Consider the following 21,371-nt stretch of genomic DNA (forward strand, 5'->3'; position numbering starts at 1 on the left):
GGTGAAGGCCTTTTTGGGTTGAGATAATTGAGTGTTCTGTTGACTTCTTGAATTCCAAGTTCCAGCTCATTCCTTAGATTTGGGAAATTCTCATCAACTATTTGTCTGAAAATGCTTTCTAGTCCCTGCTCCTTTTCCTCGCCTGCAATAATGCCCATTACTCTTATGTTTCCTCTCCTCGTGATATTAGCTAGTCTTGTATTTCTCTTTCATTATTTTTCATTCTTCGATTTCTCTCTTCTTCCTGCTGATTTATTTCTAGATTTCTATCTTCCATATCACTGATCATTTCCTCTATTTGGTCGACTCTATTTCCCAAGCTTGCTATTTCATTGTTCAACTCTTGCAGTGTGTTTTTTATCTCCAGAAAGTCTATTCTGTTCTTTTTGAAGGTTTCAATCTCTTTGCTCTGCTCATCTAGGTGTTTTTTCAATTCCTTAAATTGTTGATATGACTCGTTTTGGAACTCACTGAGTTTTTTCAGAAGTAACATCCTGAATTCTTTGTCACTTAAGTTGTATATTTCTATGTCTGTAAGCTTATTTTCTAGAGATTTTTCTCTTTCTTTCTGAGATGCCTTGTCATCTTGGTTGTTTATGGTGTTTAATGGACTATTTCTCCGACTGGGCATTAATGGAAAATTATTCTGTAGTAGCTCTTATGCGCAGATCCCACACTGAGATGTGCTTGTGCGCAGTTTGGGTGTTTTTGTTGAGGTTTAGATTTCAGCTTATTGTTGTTTCAAGGGAAGAGATCTTAGGACGTATCTTACTCCACCATGTCTCCCCTGCCATCGTTATTTTCTTCTCATCACATGTGATTAGTATAATGTCACCAATGTAATAAACAGACATGATATGTTCTGTGTGAACTAAGATGAAAGCTGACATAGTTCTGAGAGTAAGATGTAAAGATAACTCTCTATTCTCTCCATGTAAACACACACTGCTTCTTTTTTTGCTTACTGACTAGGATGAGAAAGAACACATTTGCCAGGTCAATAGCAGCACACCAGGTGCCAGGAGCTGTGTTGATCTGCTCCATTAAAGAAACCACATCTGGAAGCTTAGCCACAATTTGTGTCGCTACCTGATCTCTATCACTCCAAAGTTCCATTTTTCCCAGTGAACCAATCCCATCAAAGATATCCCTGCTGTCATTTCCAGTTTATAAAAGACAGTCAACACAGAGTTCATCAAGAACTCTGGTGGGCCCCTCATTTCTTAATGACTTTATGAAAAGTATATCCTCTGGGGCATCCTGGGGTTACAGCTAGTGGGTGGCATAGTTCTGAGAGTAAGATGTAAAGATAACATCATATCATTTACAAATAAACATATATATCATATCAAATACAAACAAAGATATCATTTCCTGAGCCTTCAGAAATCCTTTTTCTACAGTATACCAGAGAAGTTTAGGCATTTTGTAACTATAACACTTTAGTCAAGTTCAGGCTTTGATTAACCAACCTAACACTATCAACACCACTACTGGGTACTCAAGCCAACACTTTAAATCCATAATCTCCGATGAGTATGATCAGATCAATAAATTTAGCCTGAACAACTATTGATATAACAACTTTAGAATCCACTTCCACACATGCTTCTGAGGCTCCTATCAATATAAATTGGCAAGTTCTTTTAACTCTTTTGGTTTATAAGCCATCTCCTGGAATTGACCTTGTACCTCTCTATCTGGGATATTCTCAGCTACCTTGTACCTCTCTATCTGGGATATTCTTAGCTACAACTCTCACCTTGGGCTGCCAGGCAATGAGACATGGTTGTAGGGGAATCCTAAGTGTACAAGGGAACTGTACCAGGTATAGTCACTGAAAGGCTTTTATGCAGAGAAGGGCTGGTTCCCCCAAAATATAGAAGGTTTCCTCCAATAAACAGGGGAATTTAAAGGTTCAAAGTTCTCAGCCTTGTCTATAGCTGTCTAAATGTCCCCATTCCAAGTCTAAAGGTTCTACTTCTTCTCCACTAGTTCCCTTACCTTAGTGTGTAAGACCTGACAGGTTAAGCATTTGGTTGCACTGCAGGCACTGTTACCCTGTGACCCTTGCAACTAGCCCCTGGGTTGACCGCAACCCACTCTGCGACTACAGGAGATGAAGGACTACTTCATGGAGATCTTCTGATTGTCTGCACGTGTTCTTTTAATTTTTTTTACAACTTTATTGAGATATAATTCATGTACAGTAAACATATTTAAACTGTACAACTTAAAGAGTTTTGACATAAGTATACACTTATGATTCCATCACAATAAAAAAAAACGAACATACCATCAACCCCTAAAGTTCCTTGTGTGTCTTAGTAATCCTTCCCTCCCTCCTTCCTCTCACTCTCTTCTCCATACAACTACTGATTTGCTTTGTATCACTACAGATTTGTTTGTATTTTCTAGATTTCACATATATAGAATTTTTGGACTGGTTTCATTCATTCAGCATCATTTTTTTTAAAGACTCATCCATGTTGCTATGAATATCAATAGTTCATTCCTTTGTATTGTTGAATAGTATTCCATTGTGAAGATAAATCACAATTGTTTATCCACTGACTTTTGGATTGATAAACATTTGGGTTGTTTCTGGATTTTGGCTATTATAAATAAAGGTGTTATGAATCTTCATATACAGTCTTTCTGTGGACACATGTTTTATTTCTTTTGGGTAAATACCTAGGAGCGAAATGGCTGGGTTGAATGGCAGGTGCATTCTATAACTTAACTTGTATCAAAACTGCCAAGCTGTTTTCCAAAGTGGAGGTACCAGTCTGCATTTTCTCCATATCTGTGTCAAAAATTAGCATGGCGGGCTATTTTAGCCACTCCTGTGGGTATGTAAAGGTATCTAATTATCGTTTTGCTTTGCACTTCCCTAACAACTAATGATGATAGTCATGATTTAACTTGTGCTTATTTGCTACCCATATATCTTCATTGGAAAAGTGTTTGTTCAAATCTTCGCCCATTTTTAAATTAGGTTGTTTTCTTATCACTGAGTTTTGAGAATTTTAAGAAATATCCTAAATATAAGCTTTTTATCAGATATTTTTGGCAAATTCTTTCTTCCTGCCTGTGGCTTGCTTTTTTATTTTTATAATAGTGTCTTTCAGAGAGCAAAAGCTTTTAACTTCAATGAAGTGCAATTTAACAATATTTTTCTTTCATACTTCATGCCTTCTGTGTCCTACTTAAAAATTGTTGTCAGAATCAAGGTCACTAAGATTGTTGTCAGTTGCCTACTTTTAGATATTTTATGGTCTATTCTTATATTGAGATCTATCATTGCTTTCGAGTTAATTTTACATATGGTGGATGATATGGGTCAAGGTTCATTTTTCCGCATTTGAGTATCCAATTTGTTGAACAGAATATCCTTTTGCAATTATGTTGCCTTGGCACCTGTGTTAAAACTCAATTAACAATGTATGTGTGGGTTTGTTACTGAACTCTCCATTCTGCTCCATTGATCTATATGTCTATCTTAAGCCAATACCACAATATCTCAATTATAGTAGCTTTATTATAAGTCTTGAAATCAAATAGTGTAAGTCTTCCAAATTTTATTTTTCCAAAATTGTTTTGGCTATTCTATTTCCTTTGCATTTCCATATATACATTTTCAAATCAACTTGTCAATTTCCACAAAAAGCAGCTGGAAATTTTGATTGTGATTGCATTGAATGTGTAGATCAATTTGGAGACAATTTACATCTTAACTATATTGAGTCTTCTGATCTATGAATACCTTATATCTTTTCATTTATTTAAGTTCTTTAACTTTTTTGAGCAATGTTTAGTAGTTTTCTGTGTACAGTCATGCAGAATTTTTCTTCGATTTATGCCTAGGTATTTCATATTTTTTAATATTACTACAAATGGTATTTTTTAAAATTGAAGTTTCTAATTGTTTGTTGCCTAGATATGGGAATACAATTACTTTCTGTATCACTCAACCCTGATAAACTCATTTATTAGTTCTAGTAACTTTCGGTAGATTCTTTAGGATTTTGTACCTAGACAATCATGTCAACTGTGAATTAAGACAGTTTTAGTTCTTCCTTTCCAATTTCAATGTCTTTTTCCTCCCTCTTTCTTGCCTTACTTGACTGATTAGGACCTCCAGGGTAATATTGTAAGGAAATGGCAAGAACAGACATCTCTGCCTTGTTCCTGATTTTAGAAAGGCTTCAGTCTTTCACCATTAAGTATGTTAGCTGTAGGTTTTGTTTTCTTTTGTTTTTAATAGATGCCTTTCATCAGATTGAGAAGGTTCTCGTCTAGTCCTAGTTTGCCAAGAGTTTTTAATATGAATTGTTGTTGAATTGTTGTAAAAATTTGTCTGCATCTATTGAGATGATCATACCTAGTTTTCTTTTTAAGTCTGTTAACATGGTGAATTGCATTGATTGATTTCCAAATGTTAAGTCAATTTTATATTCCTGGGATAGACTCAGTCTGTTATTTATTACCCTGTATCTATGTTCATGAGAGATATTGGTTGTTATTTTCTTATAATAATTTTTATTCTTATAAGCCTTGAGTGTTTTTATGTTTGGTAATACCTTATAGAAATTGTTGGGATGTGTTCCCCCTTTTTCTGAAAATATTTTTGCAGAATTTGTATTATGTCTTTCTTAAATGCTTGCTAAAGTTCACCAGGAAATCTATCTGGGCTTTGTGTTTTCTTTGTCAGAATTTTTAAAAACTTTAAATTCAAATTCTTTAATAGATATAAGACTATTCATGTTATCTTTATTTGTTTTTCAGTGAGCTTTGGTTTCTGTCTTCCAATAAATTATTCTTTCACGTAATTTTTCAAATTTATTAAGTTGCTTGCAATAGATCTATACTACTTTAACGTCTATGGGATCTTTAGTGATATCTCTGCTTTCATTTCTAATGTTTCTGATTTGCATGTGTTCTCTCTCTTTTTAAAAATTTATTAACAGGTTTATAAATTATATTGCTCTTTTCAAAGAAAACAAGCTTTGATTTCATTGATTTTTCTCTGATGGTTTTATGTTTGCAATGTCCTTGATTTTTGCTGTTACCTTCAGTATTTTGTTTCTTCTACTTGCTTTGGGTTTAATTTGTTCTTCTTTTAGATTCTTATGCTGGAAGCTTAGAGCATTGATTTGAGATCCTTCTTCTTTTTTTCATATAAGTATTTTAATGCTATAAATTTCCCTGTAAGTACTGGTTTAGTTGCATCCTCAAATTTTAATATGTTCTATTTTTATTTTCATTAAACCAAATATATTTTCAAATTTCCCTGTGACTTCTTTGACTCATAGATTATTTAAAGGTTATGCTGTTTAATATCCAAATATTTGAAGGTTTTCCAGATTTTTTTTTGTTACTAAGTCTATTCTATTTTTAATTTCTCTTTAACTCCATTGTAATTGAAGAACTTCTTTTGTCTGATTTTTATCTTTTACATTTGTGGATGTTTGTTTTATGGCCCAGAATATGAAAAAATATATAGTTTGAAAAAATATATAGTTTGTGTTTTTGGGTGTGGTGCTCTATAAATGCCAACTATGACAAAAATTTCAAGTTGGTTTATAGTGTTGCTCAAGTTTTCTATCTCTTTACTAATTTACTGTCCATTTGTTGTATTAATTTCTAAGAAAATGCTTTTGAAATCTGTTATTATAATTTTGAACTTGTCTTTTTCTCTTTTCAGTACTATTGGTTTTGTTTCATGTATTTTGAAGCTCTGTAATTAGGTAAGCAAGCATTTAGAATTATTATGTTTTCTTTATAAATTTACTCCTTTATTATTTTAAATGATCCATTTTATCGCTGGAAATATACTTTTCTCTGAAATCTACTAAGTTGATATTAATACAGTCACTGTGGCTTTCTTTTGATTACTGTTAGAATGACCCTCTTCCATGCTTTTACTTCTAATCTATTTGTGCTTTACATTTAAAGTGAATTCTTGTATATAACATATAGACCATTTACATTTAATATGATTATTGACATGGTTGGTTTTAATCCACATCATGCTATTCATTTCCTTTTTGTCCTATGTTCTTTGTTTCCTTTCCTCTTTTTTCAGACTTCTCTTGGATTAATTGTTTTTTTATGATTCTACTTTATCTCCATTATTAGCTTATAATAGAGGTTTACATCTTTGTTGCTATGGTTGATTTTATGGTTGCTTTAGGGTTTGTAGTATACATCTTTAATTATCTTTAAGCAATATTATACCACTTTGTATGTAGTATAAGGAACTTCTAACAGTATATTTCCCTTTCACCATTCCCAGCCTTTGTGATATTGTTATCATACATTTAACTTTTACACTGCTATAAATTAATAAATACTGCAATACATTGTCATTGTTTCTGCTTTAAATAGTAAATTACCTTTAAAAAATTTGAACTTTATTTAGCAATTGTATCATATTTTTATTATAGTTATTTTTATAATTAAAACTTGTTTGAAATGAAGATTTTCAATATAAGAGAAAAGGAGTACAATTGTGGAATTGAGAATTTAAGTAGAACTTGATTAGCAATATCAATACTAACTCATTCCTTTATAATAAAAAATTTAATATCTATCTTTTTAAAAATTATGGTAAAAACATATAACATAAAAGCTACCACATTAACTATTTTTAAGTGTATAGTTCAGTAGTTAGTTAATTACCTTTTAAAAAGATTTAAATAGTAAGAAAAAAGTTCTTTACATTTACTTACATAGTTATCATTTTTGGTATTCTCCATTCTTGTATGAATCCGGATTTCTAATTAGAATCATTACTTCTGCCTGAACTTCCTTTAACATTTCTTGTAGTACTGGTCTGTTCATGATAAGAGGCCCCAGCTTTTGTTTGTCTGAAAAGTTTTTCTTTCATATTCACTTTTTAAAGATATTTTTGGTGGATCTGTTGCTAATAATTTATTTTCTCAGATGAGATTTATTTTCCTGCTTCTTTGCATGCCTGGTAATTGATTACTATATGGTAGACACTGTGAATTTCATATGATTTTAGGTACTGGAGTGTTTTGTATTCCTTTAAATATGTTGGGGCTTTGTTTTGGTATGCAGTCAAGGAAAGCTGAAAACAATTCTATTTTTTGACATTTGCTTTTATCATTTGTTAGATAGGTCCAGAATGATTTTTAGTGTAATCCACATAGTCTCTTAGGGCAGAAAGAAGGGTTGAGAAGGGTATAGAGTGGGTTTTAAGGGCCAAATGAAAGTTATCTGATATATGAGTAAATGCTTATTTTCATATCCAATGTTCTAATAGACTGTGATTTCCTTGAGGTCAAAGACGACTTGTCTTTTCCCATTTATATTCCAGAGATTAACAATGTCTGACACATCATAAGCATTTATTAAATGTTTGCTTACTATGTATTTTTTAAAATATAATTTTAACCTTACATTGTCTTTTAAAAATAACATGTACTTATTTTAGTAGTGATAGCAATTTTTTAAAAAACTTAAAATACTGTATAATTCCTTAGTAAGTCTAAATATTTCTTTTTTTAACAAGACAAAATAAAGTCTAAATAATTCATCAACTTACATTTGCCTCATCCATTTTATTTTTTTAATTTTTCTTTTCTTTTCCATATCTTGCCTTCTCTTCAGTTTAGAGAAATGGAATGTACTTTCCTTTTCGTCTCCCACCATTACATCTTCAGTAGATATCCAAAACTATTGAGAAATTAAAAATGAATATAGAAAATGTTGAAATACTGATTGTGAGGTTATCTGGTTATAGACAAGAACTTTTTCGTGTTCAGTAGGAATATGCCAAGATAGAAATAGAGAAGAAGATAAACTCTGTTACAGTATTTCTAATTAAGTGATAGGTGAGTAGCACATTATGAGTAGCACTAGTGTACTGAGGTACTTAATATGCATTTGTTGAATGAATTAATGAATAGACATATTCTAAAAGTATTTCTCATGAGAACAGACATGGCCAACTCTTAGTGCTGTTGGCTTTTGAAGACTCTAATCCTCAAGGAGTATAGGTACCTTACAAGAACACAGAAGTCTTACCGTTATATTCCAAGAGTTTTTGACTTTCCCTGAATAACATTTTATCCTAACTGGCTGTCTATTCTCCTACTTCTGATTCATTTCCTTTCTCCCACCATACACATATAAGTAACAAGAAGGAGAGTTTGCTATCCCCCACAATACTCTGTATTTGCCACTATTAAAGCACATATTTATTGCACTGCACTGAAATATCCTGTTAACTGACACTCTCCCTAACTAAAAGGCAAACAACTTGATGGAGAGGGACTATTCATATTTACTATTGTATCCGTAGAATCTAGTACGACCATGCCTGACACATGGTTGGTATGCAATAAATTTTGTTAGATGAATGAATGAATTCATAATTTGATCATTTTCACTTTTCTTACTCAGTATATTCAACATACCATATTCTACAGTCCTGTCTACCAGAGATTGAGGATTTGAATGAAGATACTTGAGGCCATATAAACAGACATCTAGAGCTAAGAAACCAGATCATGTTAATCTAGCTTACAAATATCTTTAGGTAAAAATTATCTCTGCAAAAAGGCTATTAAACATGAGGGTCTATAGAAAAGTCCCTGAATCACATATACACATTAGAAACTATGTATATTTAAAATCATTCTGTTCAATTAATATTAATGCATGTTAAATTCCCCAACACCATAAAAATACAAATGATTTTTAACAGTCTTTGCTGTTACAAGTTCTATAAGAGAAATGTCATGTTGTTCTCAAGAACTCTTAACTCTAGTCCAAGGATTAATACAGAGTCAACAACATCTTCAAATTTACTTTGTTATAAAGATGGCAAATTGCTGAGTATCAGAGAATATCTAAAGATGGCCTAGATTAAAGCTAATTACTACAAGGAGAAGTAAATGTAAGAAAAAAAGGACATAGTCCTATATCTTGAAGTACTATTAGTAACCCCATAGAGGTTAACTTAAGCAATTTTTATCAGCTAAATTACTAGGATTTACTATTTTAGAAACAAATTGTAAAATTAATTTTTAAAAGGACAAGTTAGTTTCTAAATACATAAGATTCAAAATTATTAATATTTCTCTTTTCTTACCCTATCAGAAACAGGCCTCCAGCCATTGTTCTCTATACGACGATACCAGCCACTATGATCCTCTTCTTGAAGATTATCACTTTTAATATAAGATGCATATTTTGCTGAAAGTTTTGTGTAATCTCTAGGGCTATTAGCACACAGATCCTCAACATGTCTCTGAGTGAAAATTTTATAGTATATTTCAGGTGGAAATTTAACCTGTAGATGAAACAAAGGACCATTGTAATCTAATTACAAAAATGGTTAACGTTTTTTTAAAATTACATCTTTTAAATTTCTTATGAATGTGCTTTAAAACTACCAAATAAGAATTCATCTATACTTACACCACCAAATCTGAATCTTACATGAACACCAGCTGCAGCATCTAGAAGCTCTGCCTATAAAAAGAAAAAATCACTCTCCAACATTCTGTATATATCAATTCATTACTTCTCACTCTATCATATTAAAATAGTTGCTGAGTATTGATTATTTATGAAATAGATCAAGTGAATAAACATCAAATAATTATTTTTAAATTAGACAATATTTTAAGATTTAATTTCTTATGGATATCCAATAAGTAAAACAGCCTACATGATAACTGGAAAAATGATACCAAACTATGTTTCCTTTCTATGCAATATATAAGTATAAAAGCCAAGTGATTTGTTATTCATAAAACAGAAGTTTTAAACAAGTCCTTAAATATATGATTTACATAATAAATATTTTCTTCCAGGTAAATTCAGAGAAAAAAATTGTGACTGATCAATCTGAGTTTAACACAAGACGACCTTTCCAAACTAGCTTTTATTAAATCAAAAATCCATGTTTAAATTTGTAAGAATTATATGTAATTGATCTAAATTTTAGTGCCCTGGACCAAATGGAAAATAGAGAAAAAAATTTTGGTCTTCTATCAGTGGACAGTTCAAACTTGTCTCCTGATAATATTAAACTAGGTGAGAAGGCATAATGACCCTAGAGATCTAATGCACAGTATAGTAAATACAGAAAAAAATAATCATCAAACTTACTAAGAACTTAGAAATAAGAACTTAATTATGCCAACTACTAAAAATAAAGGATAATAATGTAACATGATAGAGGTGCTAATCATCACTAACATGGCAATCATATTTACAATTATTAAATGTAGCAAATTAACATGTCAAACTCCTTAAAGTTACACAATTTTATATGCCAAATATATTTTAATAAAAATATAAATAAATAAATCAGAAAGAAGATACAAATAACTAATATCAAGAACGAAATAAAGAGAAACTGTTATAGATTCTGAGACATTAGAAAGATTATAAAAGTATATTATAAACAACTTTATGCAAATAAATTTGAGAATTTCGATGAAACAACTTCCTAGAAAAATACAACTATCCAAACTAGCACAAGAATAAATACAAAATACAAATAGACTTATAAGTTGAATTTGTAATTTAAAAATCTTCCCACAAATAAAAACTTTTGGCACAGATGGATTCATTGGTAAATCCTTCCAAACACTTAAGAAAGAAACAATAATCTATGTTTAAAAAATTCTAGAAAACAAACAGAAAAGGAACATTTCTCAATTTCTTTTAAGAGGCCAGCTAAATTTGATACTAAAATCTGACAGAGACAATATGAGAAAGTAAATTACATGTTCTGCAGGAATATAGGTACAAAAATTTAAGTAAAATATTAGCAAACTAAATTTAGTGATATTTAAAAAGGATAAGACATCCTGACCAAAATGTGTGTATTCCTGAAATGCTAAGTAGTTTAATATTCAAGTAAAAGAAAAATAATGTCTCAATAAAGGAGAAAAATATTTAACATTCATTCTTGGATTAGGAGAAAAAAACTTTTTTAGCTCAATAAGAATAGAAGTAAATTTTCTTAATCGGATGAAATTATTCTACCAAAATAAAGCCCTATAGCATACCTCATCTATAATGATAAAATATTAAGCACTTTCCTTTGAAATCAAGTGTGAAACAATAGTTACCACTTCAAATCACCACTTTACTGAAGGCTGTATTTAGTGTAGAAGGGCACAAAAAGAAATAAACTGTATAGTGATTGGAAAGGAAAATAGTAAAACTCATTTTGAGGATAGCATGCTTGCTTACATAGAAAATCCAAAAGAATCTATCTATAAATTATTAGAATTAATAAATGAGGGTAACAAAGCTGCTGGGAACAAAGCTAATAAACAAAAGTTGATTATCTTCCTATATACTAGAATCAAAAATTAGAAAATAAAAATTTTCTAATTGCCGTTTAGAGGAGCATGAAAAAGCAAGGTATAAATCTAACAAAAGATATGCAACTCCTCTATACAGAAAGTGATACAGCATTATCGAGAGAAATTACAGAAGAGCTAAATAACATTGCAGATTGGGGTTTCTGGGAGAAAATGCTGACATGCAGTTTGGGTGCCATATGTTTATTAGGGATCAGCTCCTATGAAAGGAAGGAAAAGGGAGGATTTGAACTGCAATACAGACCTTACAAAGCCTGGGACAATCTTACAGAGAGATCTAAAGTGAATATTGCCCAACAGAGTTGTTCTACCTCAAACTGGTCTTTATACCCCTTCCCCACCCCACCACCCCTCACACCTTGAACACTTTAGTAGAAACTGAAGATGCTCACAGCTGGAGGCTGTCTGCTGATCACACTCCCTGTGATTGGGCATTAAAATCCTCTTGTGAAGAGGAATCTGGGCAGCATGGATTGGGCTCTCAATATTGTTAAGATGCCAGTCTTCCTCAAATTGATACTCAATACAATCCAATCAAAATCCCAACAGATTTTAAAAATGTTCTTTAAATTTTGGTAAGATACACAAAACGTAAATTTATCACTAGTGGCATTTAGTACATTTGCAATACTGTACAGCCACTATCTCTAGAACATTTTCCTCATTCTGAAAGGAACCCCGCCCCCAACCCATTAAGTAGCAGCTCCTCAGCCTTGTCCTTCCCAGGCTTTGGGTCTGCCTGTTCTTGCCCTGTCTGCCATCCCTTTCCCCCTGGTGGCTGTGGGTAGTGTATGACTTTAAGTACTAGAAGCCAGCCCAGCCTTGCGACTGTATGGAAGTTGATGAAACAAAGGTAAGCCTCTGTGCAGATCCCTCTAGAAACTACCAGACAGGTCAAAATACTAAACCACAATTTTTTACAACAGATCTGCATTTGACCCTCTAGCCCTAGCCAGCCACATACAGAATGTGAACCTTTGTCCCCATAGCTGTCACCAAGTGGGGAATGAGGGTTGTTAGGTGGGTAAGCAAAAACACCACAATGCTTCTTTACTGAAATTTTGCAGCCTTTTTCTTCATTAAGTACTTTCCTGGTTACCCTAAATTTTGCTTTTTTAAAAATATTAGATTCCAGATTTCCAATAAAGTTGATTCTGACAGTTATTCTTAGAGCTTCCTACTACATTACTTTCCATGATTAGTGGAGGATTTTGTGTGTGTGTGTGTGTGTGTGTGTGTGTGTGTGTGTAAAATTTAGAATTCTAAATTCTAAAATGGAAATAGAAAGCATTCAAGAATTGCCTGGAAATGTCTTCTTGAAGAAGAATTATAAGATGAGGGTATTCTTTACCACATAACAGACTTGTTATAAAGCTATAGTAATTAAGACAAAGGTAGAAAAATGAACCAATGGAACAGAAATGAGAATTCAGAAATAGATGCACACATCTATTGATCACTTGATTGGTCACTTGGTCACTTGATTTATGATAAAAAGTGGTACTGCAGAGCTGTAGAGAAAGAACTATCTTTTTAATAGGTAGTGTTTAATCATTTCGATATCTACATGGAAGAATATGAAATTGACCTCTACCTTACACCATACACAAAAAAATCAATGCCAGGTGGATTGTAGATCTAAGTAGGAAAGGCAAATCAATAAAGTTTATGTAATATAAGAAAATATTTTTATGTCCTCCTGGTTGGTAAAGTTTATTAAAAAGCACCAAACATTCAGAAAATGATTGATAAAATGAACTACATTAAAATTAAGAACTGTTCATCAAAAGACAGGCTTGCTTCAAAATATTAACTTAGGGGTTGGGGAAAGTAGCTGGAGGTGTAGATGAAGCGAGATTGGCTATGACTTGCTAATTGTTGAAGCTAGGTGATGGGGATATGGTGGTTTATTTATTCTTTCTACTTTTGTATGCTTGACATTTTTCATAATAAAAAAAATCAATGCAAAGACTCTATTAAGAGAGCAACAGATTTGGAAAAAACATGGCAGAGTGAAAAACGTCCCCTGATCTCTCCCCTTGAAACAACAATAAGTCGAACATCTAAAACTCAACAAAAAACACCCAAACTGCACACCAGCACGTCTGAGCGTAGGATCTGCGTGCATAAGAGCTACCAAAGGTCAGAACCCCGGGTTTTGGGTGGTGGACTCGGAGGAATAAAGAAGCCGCCTCTCCCAGCCGCCTGAGCTCCTTGCAGAAGGAGGGGCAAGGGTGAGGGTGCAGTAACTTCCCCGAACAACCCTGCCTGGAAGTACCAGAACTCACACGTGGCCGGCAGCAGGGCCCAGTCATCAGAGCAGAAAGCAGAGAAGCAGGATGGGACCTCGAAGTAATAACAGTTGATTTTTGCCGGCCTCGGCTGCAAACCCAAGGCTGAACCGCGGTCCCCATTCCCCAACCCAGAAGGCCCCTCCCCCCATACCCTCTGAGACTGAACACCTTGGAGCCCCAGGAGAATCTGAGCAAACGCTGCCAAAACTGCTGCTAACACCGACAGGGACTGAAACTGAGGGTAGTGAGCGTGATTAAATATCTATCAGAAAATAAAAACACATTTTTAAATCTTTATATAAAGCAGGGATACAAGAGGCTTAGACGCCACCTACTGGAAACCAAAAGAAAAACACCTTATTTGCAACAGGCTAGAGACAATTATATAATAAATTTTCTTTTTTGGAGGGCGGGGGAAAAAAGCAGAACACACTTCCATTAATGCTCAGGCAGAGAAATAGTCCATTAAACATCATGAACAACCAAGGTGACAAAGCAGCTCAGAAAGAAAGAGAAAAATTTCCAGAAAATTAAGTTTACAGACATAGAAATATGCAACTTAAATGACAGAGAATTCAGGATGGTACTTCTGAAAAAACTCAGGGAGATCCGAAACAAATCATATCAACAATTCCAGGAATTGTAAAAAAAACTAGAGGGATGTGGCTCCATAGTGTAGTGGTTAGCACGTCTGCTTTACATGTAGAAGTTCCTGGATTCGCACCCCAGTGGAACCATGGTCAATGGTCTACAGCCATGCCACCCTGAACAAGCTCGATGTCTAATATCAGAAGCTAAGCAGGGTCGAGCCTGGTTAGGACTTGGATGAGAGACCACCAAGGAAAACCAGGTGCTGTATGCATAAATAATTATAATAATAAAAAAACAAAAAACAAAACAACTAGATGAGTGGAATGAGCTCTTTAGCAAGGAGATTGAAACCCTCAAAAAGAACAGACCTGGAGATAAAGAGCACACTACAAGAACTGAAAAATGAAATAATAAGCTTGAGAAATAGAGTCGACCAAATGGAGGAAAGAATCAGTGATACTGAAGACAGAAATCTAGAAATAAATCAGAAGGAAGAAGAGAGAAACCGAAGAATGAAAAATAATGAACGGGAAATACAAGAACTAGCTAATACCTTCAGGAGAAGAAACATAAGAATAATGGGAATGCTCGAAGGGGAGGGAAAGGAGCAGGGATTAGAAAGCATTTTCAGATAAATAGTTGATGAGAATTCCCCAAATCTAAGGAATGAGCTGAAGCTTGGAATTCAAGAAGTCAATAGAACATTCAATTATCTCAACCCAAAAAGGCCTTCACCAAGACACATTGTATTAAAATTATCAAAAATCAACGACAAAGACAGAATTCTCAGGGCAGTCAGGGAAAAGAAGATGGTAACCTACAAAGGAAAATCCATTAGATTATAGTAGGACTTCTCAGCACAAACCTTACAAGCCAGAAAGGACTGGAATCAAATATTCAAACAATTAAGTGAAAGGAAATACCAGCCAAGAATAATGTATCTGGCTAAGCTCTCCTTTAGATATGAAGGAGAAATCAAGACCTTTCCAGACATACAAAAATTGAGGGACTTCTCCACTATGAGGCCTGAACTACAGGAAATTCTGAAAGAGGTCAGCTCACCTAAAACAAAATGACAAAAACAAATGCATAATTAGGAGTAAGGTGACTAGTAGGCTAGTAAAAGCTGAAGAGTGCAACACTTACTCACGCAGGGCATTATAAGCTTAAAATAAGAAGAGATTAGCTATAGCAAGATAGTAATGAACGTTCAGCATACATAGGGACAAATTGAGACAATAATGACTAAAAAGGGGAGAATTCAAAGATCCAAATTCGCAAAGGGAAAAGGAGATAAGGCACATGCAGAAGAAAATGGATGACTGTATATACATAACTTATCTTTACATATCGTAATGGTAACCACTGGCCAAAGATTTAAAACCGAAGTATATAATATAAAACAAGAAGGACCAGAGAGAATATCCACAAAAACCAACCAAAATAAAGAAAACAGAAACACAAGGACAAAGAAGCAATGGAAACACCAAGCTACCAGAAAGCAAAAGATAAAATGGCTATAAGAAGACCTCATATTTCAATAACACCCTAAATGTAAATGGACTGAACTCACCAATAAAAAGGCACACAGTTGCAGATTGGATCAAAAAACAAAATCCAACCATTGCTGCCTCCAGGAGACACATCTCAGCTCCAAAGACAAATATAGACTCAAAGTAAAAGGGTGGAAAATGATATTTCAAGCAAACGGCATTCAGAGAAAAGCGGGAGTAGCAGTACTAATATCGGATGAAATAGTCTTCAAAATAAAATAGGTAAAGAAAGATACTGAGGGACACTTCATAATGATAAAGGGAATCATGCACCAAGAAGACAGAACACTTATTATTAATATCTATGCTCCCAATCAGGGAGCCTTGAAATATGTAATTACTAACAGAACTAAAGGGAGAAACAAACCAAAACACTATCGTAGTAGGAGACCTAAATACCCAACAGTCAGATATGGACAGATCATCCAAACAGAAAATCAATAAGGAAATAACATCCTTAAATGATACATTAGACCAACTGGACATAATTGACATTTACAGAGTCTTCCATCCCAAAACAGCTGCTTATAAATTCTTCTCTAGTGCACATGGAACATTCTCAAGGATTGACCACATACTGGAACACAGAGATAACCTCAACAAATATAAGAGGGGTGAAATCATACCAACCATATTCTCTGATGATAATGCTTTGAAACTAGAGATCAACTGTAAAAAGGAAGTGGAAAGAACCACAAATAAATGGAGATTAAACAACATACTACTGAAGAATAACTGGGTCAGAGAAGAAATAAAAACAGAGATCAAGAGATACATAGAAAGAAGGATAATGATAGTACAACATATCAAAACTTTTTGGACACAGCAAAAGTGGTCATAAGAGGAAAGTTCATATCATTACTGGCCTATCTCCAAAAACAAGAGCCCAAATAAACAATCTAACACTTCATTTTAAAAACTGGATAAGGAAGAACAAATGAAGCCTAAAGTCAGCAGAAGGAAAGAAATTATCAAAATTAGAGCAGAAATAAATGAAATTGAAAACAAAAGAACAATAGAAAAAAATAAATGCAATAAAGAGCTGGTTCTTTGTGAAGGTTAATAAAATTGACGAACCCCTGGCTAGACTCACTAAGGAAAAAAGAGAAAGGACACAAATAAACAAAATCAAGGATGAAAGAGGGGAAATTACGACAGACACTGCAGAAATACAAAGGATCATGCAAGAATACTATGAAAAAGTATATAACACCAAATTCAATAACCTGGAAGAAATGGACCAGCACTTAGAAAAATACAACCTTCCTAGACTGAATCAAGAGGAACCGGAAAATCTAAATAGACAGATCAGCAGTATGGAAATTAAAACAATCATCAAAAACCTACCAAAAAGTCAAAGTCCAGGACCAGATGGCTTCACCAGTGAATTCTACCAAATATTCAAAGAAGATTTAATACCTATTCTCCTCAAACTCTTCCAAAAAATCGAAGAGGAGTCAATTCTTCCCAACTCATTTTATGAGGCCAATATTACCTTGATACCAACACCTGGTAAAGATAACACACAAAAAAGAAAACTATGGACCAATATCTCTCATGAACACAGGTGCAAAAATCCTAAATAAGATACCAGCGAACCAAATACAGCGACATATTAAAAAGATTACACACCACGATCAAGTGGGCTTCATCCCAGGGGCACAGGGATGGTTCAACATATGCAAATCGATTAATGTGATATACCACATAAACAAATTAAAAAATAAGAATCATATGATCATATCCATAGATGCAGAAAAAGCCTTCGACAAGATACAGCATCCATGTATGATTAAAACACTTCACAAAATCGGTATAGAAGGAAAGTACCTTAACATCATAAAGGCCATATATGACAAACCCTCAGCTGACATTATACTTAATGGTGAAAAACTAAAAACCTTCCCCCTAAGATCAGGAACAAGGCAAAGCTGTCCACTATCACCTTTGTTATTCAATATAACATTGGAGGTCCTAGCGAGTGCAATAAGTGAAGAGAAAGATTTAAAAGGCATTCAAATAGGAAACGAAGAAGTCAAATTGTCACTATTTGTGGGTGACATGATTCTCTATATAGAAAACCCTAAAGACTCCACAAGAACACTACTAGAAACAATGAGAAAACAGTAAAGTATCTGGATACAAAATCAATGTTCAAAAATCCATAGCATTCCTATACTCTAATAATGAAGTGTCAGAAAAAGAAGTGGAAAAAATAATTTCTTTTGCAATCGTACCAAAAAGAATAAAATACCTAGGAATAAATTTAACAAAACATGTGAAGGACCTATATAATGAAAACTGCAAGACTCTATTAAAAGAAATCAAAGACGATACAAAGAAATGGAACATTCTGTGTTCTTAGATTGGAAGAATCAACATAGTTAAAATGACCATATCAACGAAAGCATTACACAGGTTTAATGAATTTTAAAGATATACAACAAAAAATCATCAAATTTATGTGGAAGCACAAAAGACACCGATTTGCAAAAGTCATCCTAAGAAAAAAGAGCAAGGCTGGAGGCATCACTCTGTCTGACTTCATATAATACTACAAAGCGACAGTAATCAAAACGGCATGGTATTGGCAGCAAAACAGACACATGGACCAGTGGAACAGAATCAAGAGTCCAGAAGTAAACCCAATTTATATGGGCAAATAATTTTCGACAAAGAGCCAAAAACATACAGTGGAGAAAAGAAAGCCTCTTCAATAATGGCATTGGGAAAACTGGAAAGCCATCTGCAAAACAATGAAACTAGACTGTTGTCTATCACCTCACACCAAATTTAATTCAAAATGGGTTAAGACCTAAATATAAGACCTGAAACAATGAAATGCATAGAAGAAAACATAGGAACCAAGCTCAAGGACCTTAACTAAAGAGGATTTTATGAACTTGACCATAAAAGCAATGGAAGTAAAAGGAAAAATAAATGAATGAGACTACATCAAACTAAAAAGCTTCTGCTCAGCAAAAGGAACCATCAACAAGGTATAGAGACAATCATCCAAATGGGAAAATATATTTGCAAGCAACATTTGTGACAACATGGATGGACCTAGAGATAATCATGCTAAGCGAAATAAGCCAGACAGAAAAAGTTGAAAATCACTTATATGTGGAATATAAACCTAAAAGCAACCAATGAGCAGGACAAACAAACAGACTCGTGGACATGGACTATAGAGTGGTGGTTACTAGTGGGGGAGGAGGGGTGTGGTAGGTGGCGTAAAGGGGATCAATTATAGGGGGATAGGGAGAGGGTGAAGTGGGATCAAATATATGGCAGCTGAAGGAAACTGGAGTTTGGGTGGTAAACACACCGTAGAATATACAGATATGAAATGATAATTACACCTGAAAATTATATAATTGTATTAACCAATGTTACCCCAATAAACTTAATTTAAAAAAGAGAGCAAGAAGTCAAATCATGGAGTGAAAAATACATGTAACAGATAATTGACAAAGGGCTTGTATAAAGAATATATAAAGAACTGCTTAAAACCAATAAGAATAGAGAGATGACATACACACAACAGATGTGAAAATAAGTATCAGGAGCTCAGGTGATCTTTGAGAAAGATAGATGAGTCAGAGTAATCAATAAAGAAACAAACAAAAAGGGAACGAAAGCTTTTATTCACTTACCACAATAGTATAAGCAAGAATTAAAGCATCTAAAACCTAAGGAAGGAACAACTCCACTTGTTCCATTTTTGCTCAGGGAACTGTGCCCTGGTCGAGGGTCAGGTGGCTCAGTGCAGATGTGGGTATCCTCTCACTGTTGAGAGTGTCCCAGATAAAAGGCTCTGGCTGCCTTTTGGACTCTGAGGTGTTTGTGGGGAAAGGGGTCAGGGGGAGGATGAGATTGAGGGAGGAGGGTCAGAATAGACTGAGTCAGAGTTGGGAAAGTGTCTTCAAATTTCTCCCCATAAAAAGGTCTCGGCAGAGGTCCTGAAGACCTCTGTGCAAGGCCTCAGGTAATAAGATCTAGGAGTCAAGGTGCTGGTCTAAGAAAGTAAATACTATGCCCAACAGCAGTCTTGGCCATGGGAGCCTGACTCCTTGAGTGCAACTCCCCCTTCGAAAGCTATAGTGCACTGGCTGTGTCTGGTATGTAGAGGGCAGCTTTTCCCTGTGAGGCCTCTGTCAGGTAAGGCCTTTGAAATTGCTTGTGATCAGGCTTGAAAAATCACATAGGATTTCAATCAGAAGCTAAACTCCTCAGAAAGACGCTTAACTTAATTAGTAATCAGGGAAATGCATATTAAAAAACTGACAATATTATGTGCTGATGAGGATGTAGAGCACCAGGAATTCCAAAAGACTGCTGATAGTGAATATAAATTAGTATAATAACTTTGGAAAACAGCTTGGCATATCCTGTCACCCAGCAATTCCATTTCTAGGTGGAGTAGAAACCAAAAGAAATTCATGCACATGTGCACCAGGAAACATAAATAAAAATATTCTCAGAAGCACTCTTTATAATAGCCTCAAACTCGAAAATATCCAAATGTCAATCAACTGTAAAATGAACAAATGCAGTATATTAAAAAAATAGAATAATGCTATTATTTTTAGTAAAATGGATGAAGTTTAGCTACATAAACATAATGTTGGATAAAGCTAGACACAAAATTATACTATAGGAGTCTATTTATATATAGTTTTAAAACAGAAAAAAACTAAAATACAGTGCTAGAATTCAAAACAGTGGTTACCTTTTAGAAGAAGGGAGTTTGGCAGTGATTTGTAGAACACCTGAAGGCAGTGGTTTGCTTTTGGTGATTCACTGAGTTATGTGCTTTTGTTTTATGAAATTCCTATATGTGTGTAATACTTCAAATAAAAAAGTTTTTAAAAAGGAACAAATACAAGCATATTGAATTTCTAAAGTAGCCGCACATTTTTTAATGTTAAAAGGGGGAAAAAAGATGCTGTATCATTAAATAATGTCCTTACCTCTTTAGGGTTAATATATCTCACTATCTGACGTGGCTCCCCTTGTCTTCTTATATTAATCAGACTTTTAAAGTGTTGGAATATAGCGACATTCTAAAGGTTAAAACACATGAGATTATATGGTTAAAACTGGGTTTCCTACCTCTAATTAGCTTTTTCCTAATTAGGGCATAAAATAGATTTCATATGTGTAAACTACATCTTAGAAATAGTATCCATTCAGGGTTTGCTTTGACAAGCCAGGCAATGTTGGTATTATTCTCACAAAGAGTTTTACCCTTACACTTGAAATTGCATCACTAGCAAATATAAATAAAATATACAGAACTTTGGTGGGTCACTTCTATATACTCCAGAGTAACATAGGAAAGAGACAAAAATACAGCCTAATCATTAACAACACTGACTATGGTATAATATTTTTCTGTGTTCAATTGTGAGTACTTACTGGCTACATGACTCTGGAAAAGTTGCTTAACCTCTCTGCTCAGTTTCTTATCTAAAATATGAGAATGATAGTAGTGATTTCATACAGCTATGGTGAGGAATAAATGAGTTAATATTTGTAAAGCACTTAAA

The 21,371-nt window shown here is 33.9% G+C and overlaps 1 protein-coding gene across 1 annotated transcript in view; it reads right to left on the reverse strand.

Annotated features, from left to right (window-relative positions):
- CUNH11orf65 (chromosome unknown C11orf65 homolog) overlaps positions 1 to 21,371 on the reverse strand; it is a 50,755-nt gene that overhangs the window by 16,563 nt on the left and 12,821 nt on the right. The window contains exons 3-6 of the mRNA XM_039883172.1: positions 20,793 to 20,885; positions 9,454 to 9,507; positions 9,125 to 9,325; positions 7,574 to 7,704 (exon numbers count right to left, since the gene is read on the reverse strand). Of these exons, the coding sequence (XP_039739106.1) occupies positions 7,574 to 7,704; positions 9,125 to 9,325; positions 9,454 to 9,507; positions 20,793 to 20,885 (479 nt within the window). The remainder of the gene's footprint in view (positions 1 to 7,573; positions 7,705 to 9,124; positions 9,326 to 9,453; positions 9,508 to 20,792; positions 20,886 to 21,371) is intronic.

Source organism: Pteropus medius, unplaced genomic scaffold, assembly GCF_902729225.1.
Source record: "Pteropus medius unplaced genomic scaffold, Ma_sr-lr_union100, whole genome shotgun sequence".
In the NCBI taxonomy this organism is placed as follows: Eukaryota; Metazoa; Chordata; class Mammalia; order Chiroptera; family Pteropodidae; genus Pteropus; species Pteropus medius.